Here is a 27,816-nt window from a genome sequence, read left to right as displayed (position 1 = left end):
CCTTCAATAAGGCAGCACGGTTCGTTAATTCGCATTGTTCCCGTAAATTGTCCCCGCACACAAAACAGCCCGCGGCAACTTTAATGAGAAATTTAATATCACCGCGGTGTCGAACGAGGCGCCTTTTGACGTGACACTGTGCTTCTCGCTTATAGCCCCGCGCGCTCTGATTTGAAACTAAATTCATACCCTGAAGTATTTATGCGCTTTGAAGCTTTTACCGGAAAGTAAGTTGGTTTCACTTATGGCTTCCGGCTGTAATTTTAATACCGAACGTGTTTAACGGAGCAATTTAGCACAAAGCAACAGTTTCTCAACTGCCTGCAGGCTTCGTGTGGTGCTTTTCTTGAACGATACTGCCTGCGTCTCCTTTGTGTGTGATTTCCAACACTTTCCATCGCTCCCCTTTCGCCGATTTTTTTTTTTTTTATCTACCTCTATGTAGGCTAAACCTCGAAGTGCGTTCTCAAATTTGCTACAAAAATCAGTGAAATGCCAAACAACAACCCTTTGTAATATGATAGTTTTAAATAAAGCGGCGTTGGTCGGCCTCCGTGGCGGAGTGGTCAGCGTAGCGCTCTACAACGCCACTGGTCACGGGTTCGAATCTCGGCCTGGGTGTTTGTGAATGTCCCTTAATCAATTTCATCATATCATCACTCATCCCCATCTTCGCGATTAGCCAAACGTGGCAGCAAAGCTATGTAAAATAAACTAAAACCAAGTGGTGTTAATTGGACATTATCCATTGTCTAGTGGTTTAAACTTTACTTATTCTAAAACTAAGTTTCCAGAGAACACCTCTTCTCTCATCTTCAGGTTTACAAATTTATCTTTGTCGGCGTTGAGGATCGAACATACGACAGACTTGTGATTTTACTATACAAATCCGGTGCGCTAAGCGACTAATCCACGGTGCCCACCTCTAATAAGTTTGAGTAACGTGCGACAGTACAGCATATCCTGCTTATCAAAGTTTCAAAATTTGTTTTTGAGTCCACTTTATACACAGACAGGAAGGCAGGCGTATCAGTTGATTGATTGATTTGTTTTATTTTATTTCACTTTTCTGCCACTTTGGGTCAATCGCGAAGACAAGGATGAACGGTGATAACAAACTCAGCCCGGGACCCCGTGATCACAAGACCACAACGTTATCACATCACCGGCTAGGTTATACGGGAACTAACCGTCTTGAAATATTTCTGGCGACGGAAATGTCCCCCCCCCCTCCCGTACGAACCTTCATGACACGGTGCAATGCATCAAAGATAGTTTTATCTTATTTGAAGCTTTTACCTAGGAAACGGTTACGTAATTTAGAACTGCATAATTTGTATTCATGTCCAGATATTATTAGACTGATTAAATCAAGAAGACTTAGATGGGCAGGCCGTGTGGCACGAATGGGAGAGGAAAGAAGAGTTTACAGGATTCTTGTTGGGAAACCTGATGGTAAGAGACCTGTAGGAAGGCCAAGACGAAGATGGAGGGATAACGTTGAGATGGATCTAAAGGAAATCGGTAAGAATGGAAAATATTGGATTGATTTTGCCCAGGATAGGGACAGATGGAAGGCTTGTGTCGTTCGGGTTTAACAAGGGTAGAGAGTTAGTTAGTCAGAATTTTTTAAAAATATATAGGAACTAGATCTAGACTGGTCTGGTATTACATTTGAGCGAAATCGGTCACCTTGTTTCAAAAACCTCCGTAACGGAATTCAGGAAAATGAACTTGGCGCGGTTGATGCATAGAAGAAATATTTAATGAATAGAATGTTTTCAACGTCTCAGAAGACTCTTATATCCTTCCTCTGTCAAGTTCGCGGTAAATGTGGAGTAAGGAATGCTGTCTGCTCTAGCTTACCGCCAGTTTCCATTAAAATGTGGAGTAGTTTGTCTTAATAAGTCAGGAAGAGCTGGTGGCTTTATCCTTTAGGGAATCCTTTTTTGCTCTTCAATATAAGTTCACTCGAGAATGGGAAAGCGTCCCAGGTGAGTTATAACTTGAGATTGGTCGTGGCACTAAACAAAAATGGGAGAGAGGTTTTAAGCCGACGCCACCCTCTTGCACTTTGGAAGATCTTAAGATGCCATTGGGAAATCATCAGTGTTTCCAAACAGAGAGCTAAATCGTGCCTAAATAGAGCTAAAAAGCGCTTTACATGAGCTAAGATTTATCTAGGAACGACAACCTGTCTTCGGTGGCAGAGCTGAAAGTTCTGGTTTTGAAGCCCAGCCAACGCATGAGCCACTACACTTCATCATCATAGTCGCGATTAACGTTTAAGGGTAGAAAAAAGCTATATGAACAGGCAACATGTCTCAGTGTACCAAGAGTTGTCTCACCACTTTCTCAAACCAGAGATGCCTCTCCGATGGCGTAGTGGTAACTTCGCCTTGTAATCAAGGGGTCCCGGTTTCGATACCCGGTGGAGGCACATTGTACAGTTGTTCGGATCCCACTTTAAACTGTAGGTCCAGTCCTGATTAGCCTTACACTGCTTACACCGAATTGTCAATATTATCCCAATATTTTGATTATCCAAATTATCCTAAAATCCAATATCCGGATTATCCGAAATGTTCGGACATCCGATGTGTGCATTATCCGGGCAGTATTATCGTTTGTTCGTTTTACGGGCTATCCACATATTCTTGTTCATGTTCGCATTTCACTCAACGGATTTTCTACAAATCCATCAAATCTGTACTATCCGAATTATTCGGATACCCGGATTATCCGTTCCATTCGAAACAGATATCGGATAATTTGGAATCCGGATATCCGTTATCCGGATTTTTTTGCCATCCCTAGTTTGGACCCTTAAAAGGCTAACTTTGGGTCAACAAGTAGGCTTCTAAGACCATTTCCCAATTTTGGAAACAAAGTAAAGAATCCAAAGTTCCAGATCCGGGAAGTTAGCAACAGTGGGGAGGATCCTGTAATCCCATGCTAGCTTCCCTCTTCCTCCTGCAGGCCCTGACCTTTCTTCCGCGGTTCCACATTGACGCAATAATCCACGTTGTTTCCCCTCGCAATCCGAGCTCACCCTTCGTTTTGGGGGGGAATAAGATCGATAGTCCATTATAAAGGGAGAAGGCTACTGTATGCATTAGAAAGCGGAAGTTTCTGTAAGAGAGCGACATAGTTTCCTTGACAAACAGACTCGGAGACAATGGACCAGAAGACCTTTCACGGATGACTGACTGTCTGAGGTTGATGTTGCAGGGCAAGACATTGTGAAGATGGATCTAAAAGTACCATAGACTCGTCATTCTTACAGTGTATTATCTGCATTTTGTTTTATAGTAATTACAAAGCCAGTCCATTAGTGGCAATTGTGTTCCTTTGCCGTGTAGTTACATACTAATTCGATACTTTGGTATGGTATTTGGAAAATTTACCTAACCCTACAAACGCAGCTTCTTCAGACATACAAAACGGATATATCTACCCGATTCTTTATTGGCATACACACTGTACAACCACATGAACTTTAGTATTTTGTTTATCCTGAGTACAAAAGCTAGTCCACAGTGGCAATTGTGAGCCTGTGCTGCGTGGTTCTATATAGTCTTGTATTCAGGATAAAATTCCGATTTTCGAAGGCTGGTAGCGGCGGAACGAGATGTCAAACAGATAAATGTTATTAATAAACGTCTGGCTTAATAATCTTTATTCAATGTGGAAGTTTGGTCGTGTTCGTTATACTATATATTTCGAGACGAGAACGAGAAAATTGGTTATAAATCGAAACAAGACCGAGAACGTCTCGTTTCGATAACATCTCCACACTCTCTTTTCTGGTACTCCCTCTGTCCCATAATTATTGTGCGGTACACCTTTGTTTGTTGTCTCATAATAATTGCCCGATATTCAAACTGTGACATTGGTGTATACAGAAGAAGAACGTGAAACAAGGGAATGAGTCATACAACTTTACTACTCAAGGATCAGTACAAATTGTGCTTTCCATCTGCCTCTTCGTCTGTCATTTCTGTAGTACCATTTTGGCATACCGGACTATAATTATGGGACAGAGGGAGTATTTCACAACATCTCCATTTAACTTCTGTTAATTCTCGTCCTTTCCACAGCACACCGCTTGTGTAATGACTGCATAATTTAAACGACAGGAGAATGTACTTCCTTCTGTAAACATGTCTGATCCTGAGTGTAGATTGAAAAAGCTAGGGATGCTCCCAGGAAGTTCCACGCGGGACTGAAAGTGAACTTTTTTAAAAAAAATTTATCTTGATTAAGTAATAACAATTGTTCGATGGAACTGAGCATGAATTTCCTGCATCACGAGAAATCAAAGCAGGACTGAAGCAAGGAAACAGATCTGCAGTTTGGAAATTAACGAAGCGTTGATCATTCAGTCATTCTGTAGGTGCTAGAAAAATATAGTATAAACAGAGTGGTTGGTGTTCTTGGACAAAGGACGTGCTTGAAATATATTAACGTTGAGCGTATACTTCAAGAAAAGCAGTGATTTATTTGTAAGTAAGAACGTTTATGTTTCAGCTTATGAGGAAAGTAGCATCAAAATACTAGCCCTAGGTAAGAGCCCCTTTGAACAAAGAAATGTTCTGAATTGGATACATCGTTTTACAGTTTAATACAGCAAATACTAATGATACAGAAGGACATTTTGGATTTGAAAAACAAATTGATTTCAAGAAATCAAATGACAGGAAGTAAAATTTATAGAAATAGCAATGGAGATGACAACGAGGAGAATAAAGTTAAGACGTGTGATATAGGCATTTTAACAATTTCTGATGTGAACACCTTAAAATATGTTTGATATTGCATTGTTTGCGTTACGCTTGTATTTTATTTTTCTGACGCTTTTCTGCCTTCGCGGTTAGTTGCGAAGATGAGAATGCACGATAAAATAATAAGAGAACAACCACAACCACACACACACAGAGACGTGAATCCGGCGCGGCCCATTATGATAGTCACTGTACCATAGAAATCTTAGAAAATCCTAGATTTGTTCTAGACACACAAGTAATCACAGTAACACAACCAGTCTGTAACTTAGGCCAAGCGATACGAGACAAAAACGCTGGTTCTACGCTTGTTTCATTTAACAGCTTTTTTAGGATAGTAACTCACGCAAAGCTTTTTGTAAGATTCGAAATTCACTTGAGACCAATCAGGAGGACAAGTAAATCAACATCAGCAGCCGGGAAGCGAATCTACTCAATATGTTTGTCATGGCACGAATCACGTAAGGGTGTGGTGCTGTGGCCTCTTTTGTGTCTTAACTCTTGAGTATATTGGTTTCTGAAATGGCGGTGTTCCTGGGTTCGAATTGAGAGACGACATGGTTGTTTCTCTCTAATCCAACTCATCATTCTTCTTCGTCTATCCATTTATCCTGTGCAGTCCCCTTCTTCCGCCAGCACATTCAAATGTAATATATTGTGTTGTAGAATAGTACGATTTGGTATCCTTTCACCGAAATCTTGCTTTGATTAAATTCCGAAGAACATTGGAAAGCCACACCCAACACATAAAAGTCTTTTCATTTTTCAGCATCTTCATGGAATCTAACTGGAAAGATAGTTCGTTCATCTGGGAGTTCTTTTGAGGTTTTAGCCGGCCTCCGTGGCGGATTGGTTAACATAGCACGCTACGACGCCAGGGAGCGTGGGTTCGAATCCCGTCCTGGGCGTTCTTTGAGAGTGTCCGTACATGAAGAAATTGATGTACCACCACTCATTCTCATCTTCGCGATTAGCCAATAATGGCAGAAAAAAGACGCTAAATAACAAAAGTCAATCAATCTTGAGGTTTAAATAAGTTAATTTATTCTTACATTGTGGGAAAATTAGCAATGATTATTTTTATGCATACTTTTGATAGATAGGTCTTGCTCCAGAAAAAAAAAACTTGATGGAAAGCCGACCTCAGTGGCGGGGTGGTTAGCACAGCGCGCTTTGACGCCAGGGGTATCGGGTTCGAATTTCGACCTGGGCATGGGTGTTCTATGTAAGGGTCCCTTCGCCGTACATCACAGCTCGGTCAATTTGGCCCGAGGTGTACAAAACTGTACAAAACCTGTACATTGTTTTAAGCCCATTTTTTAAAACACATTCGGCAATGTTGCGCCCTAGTGACAACTTGGAGTGCAACATTTGAAGTTTGAATTTCTATTGAACTGTGGCGTTACAGAACGTTTTACGGGATGTACAAAACTATACAAAATTTTGATATTGTGAAACTGAATTTAGTTCTTGTTGCAGTCCAGTTGACGTAGCTTATCATCGCTCATCCTTATATTCGTGATTAGCCAAAAGGCGGCAGAAAATCGAAGTAGCGTGAACCAAATAGATCAGTTGATATCAGTGGCGCAGGAACGGGGGGGTACAGGGGTACATTGTACCCCCGCAAATTTTTGAAGGGGGGTACTGTACCCCCTAAATTCGTAAATCGAGTTGTACCCCCTGTACCCCCCTTTGGTAATTTGACAGCAGACGGAAGGTGCTACTGTTAAAATTACCTATTATCAATTCGCCCAATAAAAAAATGTATTATTGTTTATAAATTTTAAGCATTATAGTCCTTACCACAGAAATTCAAAACATTTAATTGTAAACTGATTCTACTACATTGTGCTTGCTACTAGTTAGTTCATTGACCTAAGTTCTTGGAAACCTCTTTAACGAGATGAAAATTGTTTAAAATGTGTGTGGAACGATGGAATCAGATTTGCTCTCAGACAATTAAGCTGCAGACGATTGCTGCTTTGCGTAAGGGGGGGGGGTACACATTTCTAAAGCAGTGGTCGCGTCGATTCGAAGATATGATACAAATCTTCATCAGAAGAGAATATGACTGACCCCATTTTCTTTTGAATATTTATAATGGAATTTTCCGAAACGAAACACTTACACGAACGAGACGAGACACGACAGACCAACTTGGGGGGGGGGGGGGGTACAATACATTCCTGTGCCTCACCTATATTTTTCATGAATTTGTAAGAGGGTGTTGGGAAAACTATACTTAAACCTATATATTAAGATATATATTTTTAAAAAAATAGAGTGCCGATTAGCCTATCTGAGAATGAGGTGCATTTGGAATAACTTTTCATAACTTCAGAGTGGAAACCGAAAGAAAAATAAGCACAAACAAGAACGAGGAGGACCTCACCACACAGGAGACGAGATGAGGCTGTGACAATTCTAGACTCATCGCATCGCGATATCATTCCTAGGTGAAATGAAATCTTTCCTAGACATTTAAACAGGGTGCAATTTTCTATTTTATCAGAGGGGGGACTATTTTTTACCTATGTATTAGGTATACTTATAATTGGACATAAATTGCTTAAAATCTAATTGTGATATCGAATGCAACACAAACACAACGCCATTTTATGTTAAACTCTAAAGTCAAATTGTAAGAAAATTACATTAGTCAGATGAATGCACGAGATAAATGAGACTCACTGCAGGTTCTATTGGTAGATTTTGGATTGGATTTACAAGGTCTCTGGGAGTAAGATGGAAATATTTGATTGATTGATTTGGTTTATTTTACTTCGCATTTCTGCCACTTTTGGCTAATCGCGAAGATGAGGATGAGTGATGATGATATGATGAAATTGATGGACACTCAAAAATAACACCCATGGGCGGGCCAGGATTCGAACCTGGGACCTCAGGCGTCATAGCGCGCTATGCTAACCCCTCCACCACGGAGTCCGGCGAGGTGGGAATGTGTTTTGGATTTTCTTTGTAGATGCGAAAATATTTAACTGTGACGTGCACATTCTTCTGCTTACATTAAAGTTTACCTTTTCACATAAAAGATAAATTGACATGTCTTCCTAAAACACACGCATGTATCTGCATTTAATACCACTACATACGAAAATAAACATTGGCCGGCTCTTCACATTGTCCACCAAAAATTGAAAAGAAAGAATAAACTTTTGAGCGTACAGCTTTCCTTGCTACTTCTGAGAGTTGAAGGATTTCGGTTTTGTAAATGTACCGAATGATATTACTTTCAGTACTTGAAGAGCGTCATTAGGTACAGCTAATTATATTACAAATAAATGATTTGCCAAATTGTTCACAAATATTTCAAAGTTAGACTTCTTACGAATTGATTGGGAACCATCTGAACTCATTTTTTTCTTTTTTAATACAACACCCTATAGATGTCTGAGAAAATACCAAATACATGGCGGCTTCTAAAAGGCATTGGATGTGGTAGACATCTGCCATAAATTGTTTAAAGACATTTTATGCGTAGCTAATTAGAATGAACGGAACTGAAGTGGAACTCTATATAATGTATTTCTATATCCAGTGGGTGGGAGATGATTATTGCTGGTTGGGGTGGCTCAAGATCCCCCTCACTCCTGATTTTCCGTTCCGTGAAATCCAAATAAGCCCAGAATGAGGTCCAGAGCTTAGCCTTATACGTATGTTTCAGAATTGTTATCTGATTTTAAAATCTGTTTTTTTTTTTAAAAAAAAAAAAAAAAACTTAAATTCTAACAAAAACAATGAAAAATATTTATGCATATTTTGCATTAAATAACAGGACATTCGTGTGTGTTGTTCTAAAAGAGAATATTTCTCATGGCTTCACATTATAACTAGGTATCAAGGACGTTTTTGTGGGGTCCAGGGGGTCCGGACCCCTTCCCCCCGAAAGACTTACCAAGTAGTGAAAGTAATTTATCAAAATATAATTGTTTAGCATTTGTTATACTCAATTTCCATCAATGCCAATACCATGCTTGAACAGCGTAACAATTAAAAGTTAGGGTGCGGCAGAAATATCTCCCGGATTTCATTTGTGAATAAGAAAGCAAAGATAGATGTTATGCAAAACTTTATTGCACAAGGTTTACCATTTTATTGCACATTTGCAAAGAACAAAATGTTCCAATTATTTTTTGTCAAAATTGCCACAAGTCACCATTTTGTGTGACATAGTTGACTTTTTAAAATGATATCGTCCAAATGCCGATCTGCACAGTGTACGCATTTCTGAAGTCTCGCCCTGAAGTTCTGCATTACCCTCCTAGTCATGTCTGGTCGGTATTGCCGCTCTTTCCTGTCTGATACCATCTTTCAGATCATTGGCTGTCCTCGGCCTTCCTTGGTAAACTTTAGCCTTCAGGTTCTCCCACAGAAAGAAGTCGCAGGGTGCGAGCTCGGGGGAACGAGTTGGCCATGGAAGGTGACTTCGAAGTGAGATCAGACGCCCTGGAAACATTTCACGTAGCACGTTCATCGATACGCGTGCTGTGGCACCATCCTGTTGGAACCACACAGCCAATTTGCCACGTTCGTTCGATTGCTGCTGCAAGAAGTTGCGTAACATCCATACATAACGGTCAGACGTTACATTAACTGCGTGCCGTCTTCCTCAAAAAAGTTGTCTCGGCACATATGGGAAACAAAATGGTAATCCTTGTTCTTTCCAACTGTGAAATAAAATTTTGCATAACATCGATCGTTGCTTTGTTATTCACGAATGAAATCTGCTGCACCCTGTATACTCGATGGTTTTCTCCGCTGAACTTATTGGAAGGCAAGGAATTTGCCGCATACGGCTTTGAAGGATTCCAAAGATTTATGCACACTACTAATGATAATATCCATAAAATATTAATCAGGAACTTTACTTTTCGTTAATTGAATCTAACTCCTTTTTTTGTTTTTCAATAAATATTCAATTATTTTTCTATCTGACATTAAATTCCTAGCCAGGGCAGTTGATTTTGTGCAAATCTTGGCGATCTTAACTGCACGTACGCTAGATAATGAATACTTGCTGTTATATTTCTATTCTTTTACTATATTTTACCTATTCATGTAATAATAACAATACAATATTAATTAATGTACATATTTAATTAATTAATATATTAATTTAATTTAATATAATTATCCTAGTTATTATTATTGCTACACTTGATTGGACATATATATATGTGTGTGTGTGTGTGTGCGGGGGGGGGGTGTGTGTGTGTGGGAGGCTGAATTTTGTACCCCCCCAAATGAAAAACGTTGCTGCGCCACTGGTTGATATGGTAACATATTTCTAACTTTGGTTCTGATGGAATGGAGTCATAGTTCTTTCCAGGTACAATTTTGCACGCTCCTGTACCTATTTGCAAATGTATTCGCTTGCGTTCGTAGCTCCCATAGAAGGAGAAAAAGCGCTATTCACAGAAGCGATTACTTCACAGCGAATCGGTTCGAAGGACGGTCTTGCATCATAAGTACTCATAAGAATGCCGTAGGAGTGTTTCACCAGCTGTTTGGCGTTTATGGTAATCGTAGGATTTTTACCTTTCTATTGATGGTCATCGAAGCGAATAGTCTCGAGGCGCGTTAGATAATAGGAGCCACTTGCGAGTGTTTGTGGACAACCTGTGACTCGTTTCAATAACTGGAATTACATTTCGGTTTCACCGGCGCTGGATTATTCCTCCGCGCTAGGCAGAGCAAGATTATTTTCGTAACATATTTGGCTGTTATGCATTTGAAACTTCGGAACGAGTCACAACTCCCGAAACAGCGAATCAACCAAGCGAGCCGCTGACGTCATCTCAACCCAGAACCTATTGCTAAACCCCTTGCTCAAGCTCTGCACACCCACTAGGCTCGCTAGACAGACTCGCTCAGTCTGCTGAAGATGTTCCAAAAGTAATTGGACTCTAACAATGGCTGTCGCACTTGAAGTTCGGTGATTTGGAGTCAGTCCCGTACTTTCTTCGCTGAATTTGTGCTTACGCAATGCTTCTGAAATAGTTTTCCTGTACTCTTAAGAGTTGTGTGCGTGTTTTTGTCTGTCTCGAAGATGATTTTCGTCAGTTAACAACTCTGAAAAACGGTTGCTTAAAACTCGCACGTCATTCCATTTATATCCTTGTAATTTCTGTGTAGTAACAAAATTCAAGATGCCCAGAGACTTCCAAAACGCCAGTCCCGAATTATTCAAAGCTAAGATCAACACTTTTTAACTTTTCGTTTTGACCCAGCAAAACTGATCAAATCTAAGTATGTAGTAAGGTTTCCTTCCTCTGTATTAAGCGGTTCAATGAACTGTAACCTGAAAGTTCCCATCCTAATCTCAAGCTTTAGTCCTTATCGTCGCCAATTGTGAAACTAAACTAATGTTCTTGAATAGACACTTTGTAAAATTATCATTTCTTAGAACTGTGCAACATGTAAACCATTGCTTATCCAAACCATATCGACAAAGCCACAGAATATAAACTTGTTAGTTCAAATCAGGCATAGAAGATTTACCCATCTTTAAACCTGACGGTGTGGATAATTACAGATACTTGAAAAGAAGCAGCGGTCTGTAGAATGTGATTGTCTTGTGTAGGCTGTATTTCTTCCGTGACGTTAACACAGATAATCGTACTCTAGTTTTCTAAAATTGCTAGAGCTTTTTTGTGTCAGCCTTTATTATTTATAGCGGCAGTCACGTTAGCGACATAAACATTCTCCCTGATGGAACCACTTTCGCGGTATCGTCTTTCGGTTAATAGGACAAGAACCCATTGTGCCTCATCACCCTGTGTGAGAGACAAGGAAGTAGGAAGTCATATTTAATGGAATTTAATCTACTGTTATGATATTTCCTTTTCCTGCTCGCGAAACCGAGAAATTCCCATGTGTTATAGAAGCTCCAGTTCAATAATCCCTGCATGATGCGTGATCGTCCGGCTCCTTCGTGTCCCTCCACCCCTCTTATTGCATGCGCTGTGGCAGGAACATAAGTGTGCATTGATGGCCGCGTACCCTCCTCCCAATTCCTTCTCGGATGGCTTCATTGATGTTAATCTCCGATTCTCGGAGCTAAGAGAAAGCGCGCCACTCTTCTTGATCCGTCTGCAACTTGGTTTTCTAGACTGGATGAAATTAACCTTTTTTGACGTTTCTTCAAGCATCAAATTCCATACTCGGTAAAGCGCGAGAAAATTCTCTTCGCCTAGAAATAGGTTAACGGTAACTGTACTTTCTCATCTTTGGTAGTATTTCACAGCAGCTTCACATTTCTTACACAGCGTGTCTAACAATTCCCTTACATATGATGCCCAGTTTCGAGGTACCCTCTGCAAGCCTAATCAGATACACCATAAATAATTACTTAATTACATATAATGCCATACAAACATTTAATTTCCTCAAATAAATCTCATTTCCTTTTGATGCAGGACTTTTCAGACACCCTGTTGGAGTTTGATAGGGTGAACAAGTAACGCAAAGGAAGAGACGATAAATTGAAGATTATATAAATATCAGTTGCTGGTAGTTCGTGCTTGGAATACATATATTTACCTTAATACTGACATAATAATTGTTATATATCAAGAGGAGCATGCTTTTTTCCACTTTGGTGATAAACGTATGAAGATTTTGCATCCGTCAAGTTTTCTGTACAAGACACATACTCAAGTATCTCTTCACCTCTAAAATTGATTTTGGAATCCGCACGTTGGGTTCTATCTACTTTGACGCGAACAGTAATATCCGTCTAGTAACTGTTCTCGGTTCACATTCATTGATCGTCATGCACACGGTGACTAAATTGTTCTTTTGTTTCTATTCAACAGGTGACCTGCCTCGCAGATTTCTTCCGAGAAGACGAAATCTTCATTGCGTACGGCCCGGAGCGATATTCACACGATGATTTTGACCTCGACTCTGATGGTGAGTGTAACAGATTTGTGATTTCTTAGTGTTTAGATTATCATCCAAACTTTGCATGATTGTATGACACTATATTCATTTTCAATGCAACAACTATCTTGAAGCATGAAGTTGAAATTGTTGTATCTCTTTACCCTGAAATGTATTGTGATTTCCTTGTCCGATTGGATAAAGCACCAGGATGGTTTCTTCGTGTGTCTACTACGTTGACTGCCCGACCCTGTGGCCGAGTGGTTAGCACATCGCGCTGCGACGCCAAGGGTCCCGGGTTCGAATCCCGGTCGGGTATGGTTGTTTGTGAATGTCCATTTTCATCCATTTCATCACTCATCCCCATCTTCGCAAATTAGCCAAGAGGCACAAAACGCGAAGTAAAATAAACTAAATCAATCAATACTACGTTGACTGAGGTAGATTTACCAGTACTTAACCATCATAAATTCTTGGTACTTACTCATTGGTGCCACGCCAATGTATCGTTCCATTTAATTTCCATACTCTTCTTATACCTACTATCCAAACGTTCTTAAACTTCTTCCTGAAAGTGTGCCGACCTTCGTGGGGGAGTGGTTAGCACAGACAACGCGCTATGGCGCCAGGAGTCCTGGGTTCGAATCCCGGTCTGGGCATGGTTGTTCTTTGCGTGTCCCCCTTCGTCAATTTCATCATATCGTCACTCACTCATCGTCACGATTAGCCAAAAGTGGCAGAAAAGCGATACTAAATAACAAAAATCAAACCAAATTCCTGAAAACCTATCTTACTGTTTTTCAGTGTATTACCACTTTGCGTGTCTTCTTCAAAGGCTAGTTCACAGCTTTGCTGTTGGTTTCGTATTTAATTCCCTGACATTTCCAAGTCTTGGACGTCAGACAAAGTATATAGAAACTTGTTTTGCTATGTACACTCCTGTTCAGATAAAGTGGCACATACAACAACTGTCCAACCTTACAAAATGTGCCACTTTATTTGAACAGGAGTGTACGAAGTGATCGTAATTAGTATTCCTCTACTCAGTCCTATGGAGCCCGTTCGAGCGTTGAGTTTAAGGTAAAACTTAATATAGAGACTACGGAGGCCATAGAGAAGTGAATGCCGCTTAAAAAAGTTAGTTCAAATTTTCACCACCAGGTGGAAATGTGGCGCTGAAATTAGCGCGCAGTGGACATCATCCTGGGAAACGCTTAGTGCAACCATTTATCACGCAGTCTTACGCTTCTAAAGGGTCGAACGATCTCCAGATGGCTCTGAGTAAGGGAAATTTTAATTCTAAGCGCCACATTTCCACCTGGCTGAGAAAATGTGAACTAGTTTTTTCGTCAACATATGTTCCCCCCATGGTCTCCATTGCCTCTATACGAAGTTTCACCACAATTCGATGTTTCCAACGGGCTCCAGAGAACTCTGAGTAGGGAGACTTTATTTATGAACACCCTATATATACCTGCAGCAGGATACAACGAAGCTCCATTCACTGTTTGATTCCAGAGCTTAAACCTTGTGTCTGGGTGCATCTTATTAACGTCAAGAACGCGGAAGTTGTAAATTTCCGCGAATTCCACAATTTTACATCTTGCGTTACTGAAGTGGCGATCCAGAAACGTAAGCACAGACGTGGACTTTATTAGAAAGTGCTTCTTCTTTTTTTAATCTGGAGATGTTCATCCAGGAAAACGTGAGTTCAGCTAACAGGAAGGGACGTAACATATGGCAGACGCTGTCGTCTCTTTCTTATCACGTGACGAATACCGTAAAGAGGTGAGTAAGGCTCCTGGGATGAGTACGATGTGAAGTTGAGGCTCTCAAGACTGTTTCCGTTGCACGTAAACGTTATAAGAGTGCTTGAAGCTTTTTTTCAAGTGCTTCAAGTGGGGGAGAATGCTTGATGCTCTCGAGGCTTTTCCTTTGCGGCAATAAATTCAGCCTTTGAAGTAGCGCTCGCTCACCGTTATATAGGTCCTCTTTTTAGAACAGTCACTTTTTCGTACTGCAGACGTCAAGCTATGGTGGAATGTGTGAAACGAGACACGGTACCAAGTACGATTCGGAGTCTTGCCCTCGGTCGAAAGTTAACTGAACTGTTTTTAGAATTTCGAGACAATTATAATATGCCCATGAGCCGACCTTCGAGGCGGAGTGGTTAGCAGAGCGAGATACGACGCCAAGGGTCCCGGGTTCGAATCCCGTCCTGTACATGGATGTTGTTTGTGAGTGTCCCGTCATATCTTTCATTACATCACCAGACATCCTCATCTTCGCGATTAGCCAAAAGTGGCAGAAAAGCCAAGTAAAATAAATCAAATCAAAGTTTAAAAAAATAAAAAAAAACATTCCCATGAGTGCGTTTTTTAATATTCTGGTTATTAATACTCTCGTTTGTACACCTTTAGAAGAATCTAAAGGAAACCAATCCAGCCAACCTCGGTGGCCGAGTGGTTAGCACAGCGCGCTACGGCGTCAGATATCCCGGATTCGAATCCCAGCATGGGTATTCTTTGTGAGTGTCCTTTCATCATATCACTCGTCTTCATCTTTGCAATTATTTAAAAGTGGCAGGAAAACCACAAAAATGCATTAACCTAATACCATACTGGTGCTGATTCCGTAGGAATGAGTATATGTTTCTAGTTGTTGTTTTTATCGCCGCTTGTGTGCTTCTTTTGCTCAATCGGGGCGATGAGGTGAAATGGATGGAGGACCCTGGCTGGGATTCGAACCCGATCTCACTGGGAGCGAGATCGTGAATCGAACACTCAAATGAAGTGAAAAAAACATTCGAAAATTTAACGCAGTTCTTGATCACGTGAATCTGATTAATATTAGCGATTAATTTCATGCGAATCCTGCATTTGTATTCGACCAAAAGGTGCAACTGCTAAGCCTTTTCATACGCTTTGGAAATGGTAATGAAGTCCACAGTTTCAGTGAAGTTCGTGGTTTCTTCTCATGAGAGCTGGTATCTTCGTTTCATTTCGATCTTCCCCGGTCCGTGGAAAGACGAATGGGATCTCTCTCCCGGCTCGTGTCCAAAATAGTTCGGGGGAGGCCTGACCTAAATTATGAGCAACTCATCCGTATTATCTGATTTGAAGTTCTATATATATTGTTCCTCCTCGTTATAAATCATTCTTGATTAAAATTGATTTTTCTTGGATGTTTGTTGGGCCTTCGAAAATTCGCTTGTAAAAACCACGAATATGAGGTAGAATCGCGGTACGTATAACTGGAATAACTCATTGAGAGTAACTGTATTTCCTCAGTACCTGAAAGTTTTATATGAAAAACCAGCCATTGGAGTGAGAAAATGTCACGTGAAAGTGTAAGCAAGTTTCTTCCATTGAATGTTCGACTCATGGATCTCTTCTTCAAATGTTCTTGGTTCAGAGACCTGTTAAGTAACAAAAATGGATGAACTCCCCAATAAAGAATCAGCATTGCTCTCGTGTTGATACAAGTAATGCTTTACAATTTTGCTGACTGCCTAAAAATATTAAGTTAAATATGAATTGAAGTAGTGTAAGGTATTTGAAAATAATGTGAATCAAAATAATTATGGGTAGCTGCAAAACAAAGTAATGTGCATGTGGGATATGATCAATCTAATCTGGCTTAATTACTCTAGGCCAATTGAGACGAGACGAGATGGTGTAGTTTCGTATCTAAGTGTGGCTAATACCCCCTAAAGTATAGACCACACATCCAACATGCTCCCCTTGTTCTATGTTTATTTCGAGAGAGCGAGAACTGGGATAAAGCTTGTTATAGAACCACATACTGAAGAGTGGTATTCTTCCTCCCCCCCCCCAAAAAAAAAAGATGTTTGTAAATTTCCCTGTTCGGTTTTTTTTCACATTTGAGTAGAGAAGGTATCCGTTGAACATGTCCCCCCATACAGAAGAAAACATTACGATTTCGCACACACAGGAAATGTAGGACGTAGAATTTCATTGAAAAATGCAGACCCGACCAGAACTCGAACCCAAATCTCTGACATTCCGTGCCTTTGATCTACCAACAATTCCACACAGATAAAACAGCGACAGTGAACAATAAAGTTAAACCAGGGCTGGCTCGGTAGCTCAGTCAGTGGAGCAATGGCGCATAGAATGTAACTGTTATCCAGTAGTGGTTCTTAACCATCAACCGCCTTTAAATATGATAATTTGAATTAGTAAGTAGTATTCACCAGTTTTAGGATTTGTTAGTATTTTTCTTAGTATTGTTAGATATCAGGCTTTTAAAGTGCTCTATCTCATCTCGTGTTTTCAGTTTCAAAATAAACAGTAAATTTCCGAGAGAGATTGTTTCAACTTCAAAGGGTGTTGTATATTGCGAGAACAGAGTGTGTGTCGTGCTCCTGAATTAGTCCGATCTTGCGTGAAGAAGTGTGTCCCTTGACCAGATGTCCGTTAATAGATTACAGCACCTGTGTGAGATAATCCGATGGTAAACAATTTGTCAACCACAACCACTTGCTTTGCTCGACAGGTTTAAATCACTATTTGTACCCATCACCAAATACGGAAACAAAATGGTTATCAAAATCAAAGTAAGCGGACTTCCTTGGCGGAGTGGTTAGCACACCGGCATGGGTGTTCTTTGTGAGTGTCCCTTCATCAATTTCATATCATCAGTCGTCGTCATCGTCGCGATTAACCAAAGGTTGCAGAAAGGCGAATAAATCAAATAAATCAATCAACACCAAAATCACAGCTGAGGATTAGAATACACATGGACAATACACAGAGAATTATCCTGTCTATGGATTCAGGCGCCAAAGCCTCGTTATCCTGCAAGAATTCTAAGGTGTACTGTGTACAAGAGTTTGAAAAATGTCTTCTCCAAAAAGGTCACCTTTACACGTCACGAACCATCCGAAAACAGACGTGGAATCCGGTACAAGAAGAGAATTGTAGCTTGGCCTAAATATAGAACTATCTTTCAACCCTCCTCCAACAAGTTGTTTTCCTTGCGTTGTTTCCTACTCGTCACATTCACATGGTGACAGTAGGGTTGGCAAGCCCATTTAGTGTTACGTATATGACGTAAATTACGCGTAACTTGCTGCAAATGTGCTTGTGTCAAAGCTTGTCAAAGTTTACTTTAATATGTTTTTCACAATAAGACTTTCGTCCCCCCCCCCCCTTTTCGAAAAACGCCACTGCCATAGAATATCCATTATTGGAACTATGGTTTTATTTTTCTGATTTTTTGTTCAATAATGAATGCTTCCGTTTGAAGTTATCTGTCAGCTCGGAGCGGTTATCGTGATATTAAAGACAGAAAACACCGAAAAAATATCACGAGTTTTTCCTCTTAAAATATCAGAGATCGTTCCATTGTGCTGTTCGTAAATTAAAGTCTCGATCGATGTCCTATTTCCGAGAACAATGCTTCGTATCTTTCGGATAGGCTGCTCGCTAATTGGAAGCTCTCGGCTCGCTCTGACGTATATGGATTCCCTTGATACATGCATTGAACCACGTAAATGGAGTGCCGTGGAATGAATGTTGCGAGTACAATTGTACTACTGTTGGCTCTCTGTCGTCCGTCGTTCAACACACAAGTTAGGATATTTTCTGATGGGAGAAGAAATAATTTTATCGTGGTTGGGCAGCCTGGTGGTAAGAGACGTACAGGAAGAGCAATGTTGAGATGGACCTGAAGGAATTCGTTAATGTTGGTCAAGATTGGATTGAGTTTCCATAATATGTTGATGCGGAAATAACATTTCGGGTTTAGGAATGCCAGAGTGTTTATTTTCGTCTTCTATTATCTTCGAAGAATAAAATTCAGGTACAGGAATTTAAAGGTGGACGGAGTTACTGTATCATGAGTGCGGATTGGGTATCGCTTAGATACAGAGTGAAAAACACAGATATGTACATAATACACACGTTTATATATACACATTTATAAGGTATAATCACGGATACATCTTGGTTGCAACAATATTATTGCCTCTCGAGGAGGCCTGTACAACCCAGAAATGTCCGTGCCTGTACATATAAGCATACGTTTATGGATATTATGTTTTTATCACGTAAAGTCCATATGTTAGAATAAGTTTTAAGCACGTAAAGTTGAAATGTTAGAATCAGTTTTAGTCACGTAAAGTCCATATGTTAGAATCAATTTCAATCACGTAAAGACCATTACATTAGAATCAATTTCAATCACAGGAAGGACATATGTTAGAATCAATATTATTCACGTAAAGGGCATATGTTAGAATCAGTTTTGTTCGCGTAAAGGGCGTATGTTAGAATCAGTTTTGTTCGCGTAAAGGCCATATGTTAGAGTCATGTTTATTCCTGTAAAGGGCGTGTGTTAGATTAAATTTCCATCACGTTAAGTCCATATGTTAGAATCAGTTAAATTCAATTTTATTCACGTATAGGGCGCATGTTAGAATCAATTCTAATCACGTAAAGTCTGTTAGAATCAATTTTAATCACGTAAAATTCATATGTTTGAATCAATTTTAATCACGTAAATGACATATGTTAGAATCAGTTTCACCCATTCTCATTCAGTAGATTCATTCGTCACCAGGCCCGTACCCAGGATTTTTTTGAGGGAGGGGTAAGATCCATATATATATATATATAGTGGTAGCTTTTTGGGGAGCCTGGGGGGCAGTTGCCCCTACTTCTTTACCACTTATCCCCCTCCTCTTAATGCTTGTCTACCAAGAGAAAATAGCTGTCCTTGCCCCCTCCCCTTCCGCAGTTTTGGCACCCAATCCTTGATACTGGTCAGAAGTATTCGAATTGTTCTGAGTTTCACAAATTAAAAATGTTTTCAAATTTCCTTTATTTTCTTATGCCAGAACCATTGAAAAGCCACGATAATTCTGTTTAGAAAATATATTATTTATAAATTAAATTATAAGCATTAGCAATGATTATTACAATAAATAATTCTAAATGTGAGTTAACCCAAAGTCCGCTACAAAGGGTCGTAGGAGGTTGGGTTATTCAAAAGAGAGAGAGAGAGAGAAATTTTCACCTGGTAGCCTTGTATCAATGGTTATAAAACTAAAGATACCCAATATCGCAGACTGCAGACTTCTGGAGACATTCTCTCTACACAACAAACACATTCATTTATGCAAGGACAAAATTGAAATTTTTACATGTTTGAAAAATCGTCGATGTTATCTTCATAGCTTTTTATAGGTTCACATTTAAAAGAAAATCATGGCTCGAGGGGAATCTTCCATGGCCCCTTCCCTGGGTACGGGCCTGTTCGTCACCGCCATGGATCTGTCAGCACATTCTAGTGGGCGATTTCCATACGGCTGCAGAGAACGAGTGACCTTGCAATAAATTAAGGAACTGCCCAAACTTCAATTTACGTCCCACATTCACTTCAACACTCCCTACTCTTCCCACCGCCAGCATTACAGGAACTGAATGAAGAATTCTTTTCAGACAGTGTTGTTACGTGTAGTTTTGATTAACCGCAGCGGACTCGGGGTCTAAGAAGAACAGATTGCAACACCAGAATACTGAGGGTTATTGTTACCATACGCCTACATATTTGATTCCAGGTATGTTCTTTATGTGTAAAAGCCGTATCTAACTACAGTGAGTTCCTTGAAAAACATCAGATTCCTACGATTTGAGTGCCTGATAAAGCTTATGATTACACACAGTTCAATAAACGAAAGTGATCTCCAATAGTCGATAATTCAGTAGGAACATGCTATCTTTTCTTTTTCTTCAAGGGCCTCCCCGATGGCGCAGTGGTAGCGTCGTCAACTTGCAATCACGAGGTCCCGGTTCGATACCTGCTGAAGGCACAAGTGGTTCGGATACCACTTTAAACTGTAGGTCCAGTCCCGATTAGCCTTCCTGTGCCTAAAGTGGACTTAAAACACCAAATCAATCAATCAATATTTTTCTTCAAGTGAAATAAGTTACATCAGTTACTCCTGTACGAACTTCTGGCCGCCCCCCCACCCCCCAATAAACCAGACCCTATCCTACTCTAGGAAACAAACTTCAAAGTTTGTTTTAAATACATTAGGCTCAGATAGGCTAATCGGGACTGGACCTACAGTTTATAGTATAATAAGAACCACTGTGCAAATATATCCCCCACCGGAGATCGTACCCGGACCCCTAGCTTACAAGGCGATACGTCACCACTAAGCCATGGGGACACCGACGAGAACGCAATGTCAATTAACATGTGCAGACTGTCAGACTAATTTCTTGGCATGAGGTATTTTCTTGGTGTAAGTCTTCTCTAAAGGAGCTTTCAGATAGAAGCGACACGACATGCTGCATGTGCCACTTGGGCTGGGATATTTTCTCAATACCGTGCATGCTGTCGCAGTGGTCTGTTGTTCACCCATGCTCGGTGAATGCTTGCTTGTGGAGATTTCAGAGCCAAGCCATACACGACACTGGGGTTTCACATCGAAGCGACAAGCGTCATGGGCACCTCTAGTGTGCCAAAACAACCTTCACGGCGTAAGCGTGGCCATCAGAACGAGGCGGCACAATGCATGCTACTGAGAAAGCAGCCCAGTCCGAGCGACACGTGTCGCTACGGTCTGAAAGCTCCCCAAGTGAAATAATGGAAATGTTAAAGGTTAGAACCAATTAACAATATACCGTGTAAAGATCCCAAACCGTCAGAAGCTTGAATTTGGCAATCTTTGCATTGATATGACATGCAATCCAGTTCACTTCAACCTATAGATCTGGTAGCCCGCTCAAAGATAAAGTTCTCATTCTCCCCGAAGACAACATGACATGAAAAGTCAGGTTTTAGGCATACTGTCATGTTTAGCAGCACGACTGTAATCAGCTTGTCAAGACTTAAACAGTGCTTGTCTTAACATTGTGTGAAACACTCAAGTTTCAAGCCCGATTCGACAGCAACCACGAACTTACTAACTGTTGAGGAAGTTGATTAAATCCCATGATGGTTATGAAAAGGTTCGCGCACAAAGTTGGCCGTTCAACTTCGGAAAGTCTGAAATGACGCGAGGGAAACAAAATGCTTTAAAAATCCTGAAAGTAGACTTGAGTCAGGCAAACATGGGGAAGAAAAAAGTGTTTCAGTTTTCGGACTTCCTTAAGCCGTTTTAGGAACTTGGATCATCACGTCAAGTGAGTGTAAATAACGTCTCGCTCTCTTTTTTACAGCAATGTGAAATGATGTCAATATTTGTAAGTTCACTTTGTTCACAGATAGGCCAATCGAGAATGGACCTACAGTTTAAAGTGGAATCCGAACCACTATGTGCTTCCACAGGGTGTCGAACCCAGGACCCCTTAATTACAAGGCGACAGTCTTCCCACTACCACTATATATAGGTTGTTTTTTTTAGAGCGATAGAACTTTGAATTGAAATAAAACACACAAAAAAATAAGTTTGAAGCCAATTGTGTTTTCATTTGAAAGATAACTTTCTGACATTTACTTTTTGAAAATAATTTCCGGCATATGTCCACCACGACTAGCTGTGATGAACGGGATTCGATCAGTCCAATTTTGAACCACTTTTTCAAGTAATTGGGGACGTATGTCGTTAATAACACGAGTTATGTTGGCTTCCAAAGCGTCAATTGTTGCTGGTTTATCAGCATAAACCAGAGACTTTAGATATCCCAAAGAAAATAATCCAGTGGCGTTAGGTCCCATGATCTTGTGAGGCCAATTCACTGACAGCACCGATATTTCCGAAGTGCTCTATACGTTTGGCGAACAGAACATTGATTTTGGAAATATATTTCCACAATTTGTAAACGTTGTTGCGGCGTCAGTTTTTCCATGATCATTTGCCAATCCTCACTGATATGAAATGACAAAACAACATGTCATCAAAACAAAACAAATGACAGCTATTCCTATCGAAAGTTCTATCACTCTTAAAAAAACACCCTTTATAACAGGCAGGCCCGTAGCGAGGCATAGGCTAGGGTAAGCTGAAGCCTAGGGTGCCATGCATAGAGGGTGCCATTCAAAGCTTTTTTTTTTTTAAAAAAAAAAAAGGCAGCAAAGAATATTCAACGGATAAATATACAGGGTGAGCATAAAGTCTTTCCCTGATTATGAATATTTCTATTTCAACTTCCACGGTAGATAGGCAAGTAAAACCTATGGCAATAAGTAGTGCAATACATCACGTTTTTTTTCCATTTCTTTGTTTTGTCTGATTCTTATTCTAATTGCCATATCATGGCCACCGCGTTCGCCGGACATAACCCCTCTTGACTTTTTTTATGGGGTTACGTTAAGGACACAGTGTTTAGTTTACCAGTTCCTGATATGCAAACTCTTCAGACACGAATACGTGATGCTATAGAGACGGTGACGTAAGAGATGGCAAAGACATGGAGAGAAATTGAGTATCGCCTAGACGTTCTAAGGGCAACAAACGGAGCACATTTCGAAGTGTACTGATAACAATACATTATGAGTTAAGCTACCATTTCCAACAAACAGCATATCTGTATCTAGCATAGTTCTTTAGCAATAAAAGTTTGTAATCAGGGAAAGACTTTATGCTCACCCTGTACACTTGGCAGAGGTAAAGGGAGAAGCAAATCATACAAGGTGTTAATCGATTCTTGTTCTCATTGAAGATTTTCAAGTGATGGAGTGACCCCTAGATACTTCCTTTGTGGGGAAAAATAGCTGTCACGTTCAATTCGGTACTATTCTTCTTGAGTTCTTTTCCTCATTTCAAAATTTGTCAGATGTAAATACTACAAACCATGGCATCAGAAAAAGGACGCACATAAAATGTCAGTGCTTGTGGGGGAGGGCGGGGGGGGGGCAAACCTCAATCCTGCTTAGGCCGCCCAAATATCCATCTACGGGGCTGATAAGAGGCAATAGAAGTACAGGTAACAGTCCGTGGTTCGCTTTGAAAAAAGTCACTCGGTCCTCGTATTGTTAGTACAGAAGCGAACAGGAGCAACCCTGGCAGAAGAAAGTCATTTGAGATTAGCTCTTTCCCCTCGATTCGATACGAAGGCGAGAAATTGGGATTCCTGCCACAGCCTGTTCCTTCCAATCCTGCCTTTCCCCCCAATTGGAAGGGTGCCTGGGGAGAGGCGAAGACCCTTCCGTCTGGTTACCTTCTCCTCGGGGGACGCAGGAATTCTGAAAGGAGTGCTGGAGGCAGGATCCATTTCGGGTGTAACAGCGGGAAACAATTGAAAACTCAGAATAGAAGAGAACGTAAATTTAATCTATGGTAAAAGAATTGCTTCCTCCTTCAGTTTCTTCAGTACCCAATTGTTCTACTATTGCAGATCAATGGTATAGATTTTCCGATCCCAAATGTCTTGTATTAACCGACATTTACCTCATTGGTAGCATAGGAAAGCAATTTCTATGGAGGCGAAATTTTATCTAACAATGAAAAATTACAATAGTGATCACTCAGATTAGAAAGAAAGATCGCTCAAAACATATATAATGGCGTGTTTATTATTCTGATTTAATTATTCACATGATACAGAAAACATTAAAAAACACATGATCTACTCGTTGATTTAGAAGAAAGGTAATCACTAGATGCCGGAATTTAGGCAAAATGCCTATTCGTTTCCGACGCTGGAAAGACAAAAACTTAACACAAAAGTACATCGATCCGAAGGTTCTTAACATTCTGAACAATACTTTATGTTGACTTTTGTTTGCCTATTTCACCTTACGCTGCCTTTTTCAAACATTTTTGCCTCTGTCATTCCGACAAGGCATTTTTTAAAATGATATTTCTCTTCTATTTGATTTCGTATTTCAATAACCCTTGTTATTCAAATTATTATTTGTAAATACATTTTTAAAGATTTAAGAAGAATTTAAGTCCTTCTCATCAATTTTTATTGCCTCTTCTTCAATTTTCACTGCCTCTTTCTGAAACTTGACTGCCTTTTTTTCGACATACACTGCTCTTTTTCAATTTTTCGTTGCCTTTTTGCCTGCCATTTTTAATACTTTTCAGTGCCTGAACATCCGGTCTCTAGCTAATGACAATTTCCATGATCGAACTCGAAATATTAAACTATTTTTTTAGTACTAAAAAAGGTCAAGTTCTCCGTCGATATAGCACCGTGCCTTGCCATGAAGGCACATTTGGGGAATGTGGGTGCAGGGCCATTTTGGAGGTGATGTGATCAGCACCACGTTCCAGCGGTCTTTACCCTCCAGGGTTGAATTGAAAATTCAGGCACCAGGTGAAAATTGTCAGGCTCCATACCGACCGGGCGCCTTGTATTTTTGTACCCCTGGGGGGGGGGGGGGAGGATATTATGACACCCGCTGGCTTTGGTTAAATCGGAAAGAGATGGAAAGCGCATATTGACTGCATCTCGTAGTTTTGGCGAGTGTTCGAGAATGAGGTTTTTCAGCGATTTATTTTCTCTCGACTCCCCAAAATATCGCGCCACCCATGACCGATCTCACGGCACCCGCACGTGTGGCGGTACACCGGTTGAGAATCTCTGGTCTAGACTGTGGTTATTGGTCGCTTTACCATGTCTATCACATGTGCAGGAATTTACCGGGTGCTACCACAACCTGGAACATAACAACATCGCAAGGAAGCTGAGTTTTCCCCCTGACTGTCGAAACTGACAGCAATAGAAAAGCGGCGAGTTTTTATTCACCTCTCCGTGCCTCGGCATAAAAGAAACATCCTAATTCAGAGACAGGCCGTTTGCCCCAGACTGAACAGGAATGCGCTAATTTTAGCTGAGGGACGGGGACAACGCGTCATTGTGGTAGTGTCGTGTGTGTTCCACAGAATGCACCTTGTTCCCCTTCAAGTTTTCATCAGTGTACCGCCATAAAACGGAATGCACGAAAGAGACCCAGAAGGATATTATGTTGCGGTTTGTCTTCGTTATATGGTCTTGGCGGACTTTTATTGCATCCCATAACTGACGCGCTTTGGCAATTGGGTACGGCGTATCGTTACGATGGTAACTGATGAGAATTGGAAGAATTACATGGGTGAGACAATTGGACCCTTGGCTGAAATTTACGAAAATGGCCCGAGTAAATTGGCCTATTTCCTTACACCCCCCCCCCCAAATAATTCGCCTGCAGCTCTTTACTTTCTTCCCTTCTGGCCTGTGGATTTTTGCCGGGTGTTTTTGAATGGAGCAGATGTGAGAATTTCTCAATAAAGTTGCACCTGTCAACAAGCCGGAATAACCTTTTGTTATGGTGCATGTGATAGCACACACATACATATCCAGTTTCGCTTGGTTTTTAAAATAAAGGCAGGAACTTAACTAGACTGATGTGTTTGGAGGTGCCAAATTTGAAGATGCATTTATTAGTAGTAGCGACAGACAGCAACAATAAGTATAACAGAACTTTAAAACAATAACTCTGAAAACCCACAAACTCAAACATTTATTGTGTTCACACAAATTCGACGCGATTACCCCAAAAAGTGGCAGAAAAAGACACTAAAAAACAAAAATACAACTACAATTCCACAAAATATCTACAAATATCTTTCACGATCTATTCGGAATTATTTATTTTCCACGAATTGTTACTATAATAAACATTTTCTTGTAGAAATAATTTACTTTTGTTTATGTAACAGTTCTCCAATACATCTTTATGTGTAATATGTTAATGTGATAACTTCGAATTAAGACGTTTCGTAATATTGGTGTACATTATCTCGTCTTACAAACTTATTTGCATTAAATTGATTAATATGCATGGCATAGCATGAATGGAAAATCAACAGTAACAGATACGATATTGTTGAGTATTTCGTGATGATATTCTGACTACATGCGTTTGTTTTGCAATAGTCAGTTGTGGTATAGGCAATTTGCATACTGACAAGCACATGACGTACGAAACGCTGACATCCGTGGCGGAGTGGTTAGCACACAGCATTACGACGCCAGGGGTCCCAGATTCGAATCCCGACCTGGAAGTACGTGTTCTTTGTGAGTCTTTTTTCATCATATCATCACTAATCCCCATCTTGGCGATTAACCAGAAGTGGCAGAAAAGTCAAGTAAAACAAACAAATCAATCAATCAATCAAAGTACAAAACCACACTTGTGCCATGAAGAAGCTTAAGTTCTAAAATCTAATTAAAATATGTGTTACAAGTGTCATTATATTTATGAGGAGGGAATAAAATCAATAAGAAACGCAGTTTGACACTTTTTTTTGCTTGAATTTCTCTTTAAAGTTTCCCAATAAAGATTCTAATGCAGAGCAGCGTCAACTTCCAGTTAATTGCTTTCGTTTCGGGGGTTCTTGTATTTTGATCGGCAGTTGCCAATATTCGTAGAATGGGACAGCCTTGGACGGCCGTCACAACCCAAATTGTCGTGGCTGGAACTGCCGGTGCCGCGTATCGATTACGACAGGTAGGAAACAAGGATGCAAATCTAGAAGCTAGATTCTAGCGACCTTGCACGAGACTGTTCCCGTTCTCGCTAATACGCCTCGTTGTGTATCTTTCCCTTGTAAATTTTGATTTCCAGGGAATTTTTGAAAGGAAATATTGTCGTGTTGGTCTCAGTCACTGTCAGTGAAGGTTGGGCTGTCTATCAAAGTGTTCAGAGCACAAATGCTTGTCTTTGGCGGAACACTGTGTCAAGGACATTTTTGACAGTTTGATACCATCTAGTCCTGTTTGGCAACATGGGTAATAAACGTCATATAAACGTATGCTGTAAAAGCAGTCTGTGAGGCGGAAACACACCTATATAAAGGCGTGTTGCTGATTGTGTTTCAGACGAAAATAGGTAACGTAAGGTTGTAACGAGTGCACTCACGATCCCCGAAATGACGTGTCAATCATACCCCGGCACGGGGCCAAACGTCGTTATGAGTACGGGAGACCGGTCGTGACTCTCGGTCCAGGTTTCAAGTTCGGTACTGAGACGGTCGTTTATTGTCATAGTATTGCGAGGCGGAGATTAATACCTTGAAATGTTACACTGTTTTGTTTACCTTTGATATGTAGATTCGAACAATCATAAAACACTAATAGCATAATATCTGGTACCTGAAAAACGTCAAATAACAACACTGACGAACGGTAAAAAAGTGAATATATATTGTAACAACAAAAAA

General features: G+C 40.4%; 1 protein-coding gene across 6 annotated transcripts in view; it reads left to right on the top strand.

The window, feature by feature from the left end:
• The window catches only part of LOC145985432 (serine/threonine-protein kinase DCLK1-like), a 201,284-nt gene that overhangs the window by 134,233 nt on the left and 39,235 nt on the right, over positions 1-27,816 (top strand). For all 6 annotated transcript variants that reach the window (XM_083119461.1, XM_083119459.1, XM_083119457.1 and 3 more), the window contains one exon: positions 12,623-12,719. In XM_083119461.1, coding sequence (XP_082975587.1) covers positions 12,623-12,719 — 97 coding nt within the window. The remainder of the gene's footprint in view (positions 1-12,622; positions 12,720-27,816) is intronic.

The sequence above is a fragment of the Lepisma saccharinum genome, chromosome 3, assembly GCF_977018435.1.
Source record: "Lepisma saccharinum chromosome 3, izLepSacc3.1, whole genome shotgun sequence".
NCBI classification, from domain to species: domain Eukaryota; kingdom Metazoa; phylum Arthropoda; class Insecta; order Zygentoma; family Lepismatidae; genus Lepisma; species Lepisma saccharinum.
Note: the sequence above shows the minus strand (reverse complement) of the source record. Positions and strands in the feature narration are given on the sequence as shown.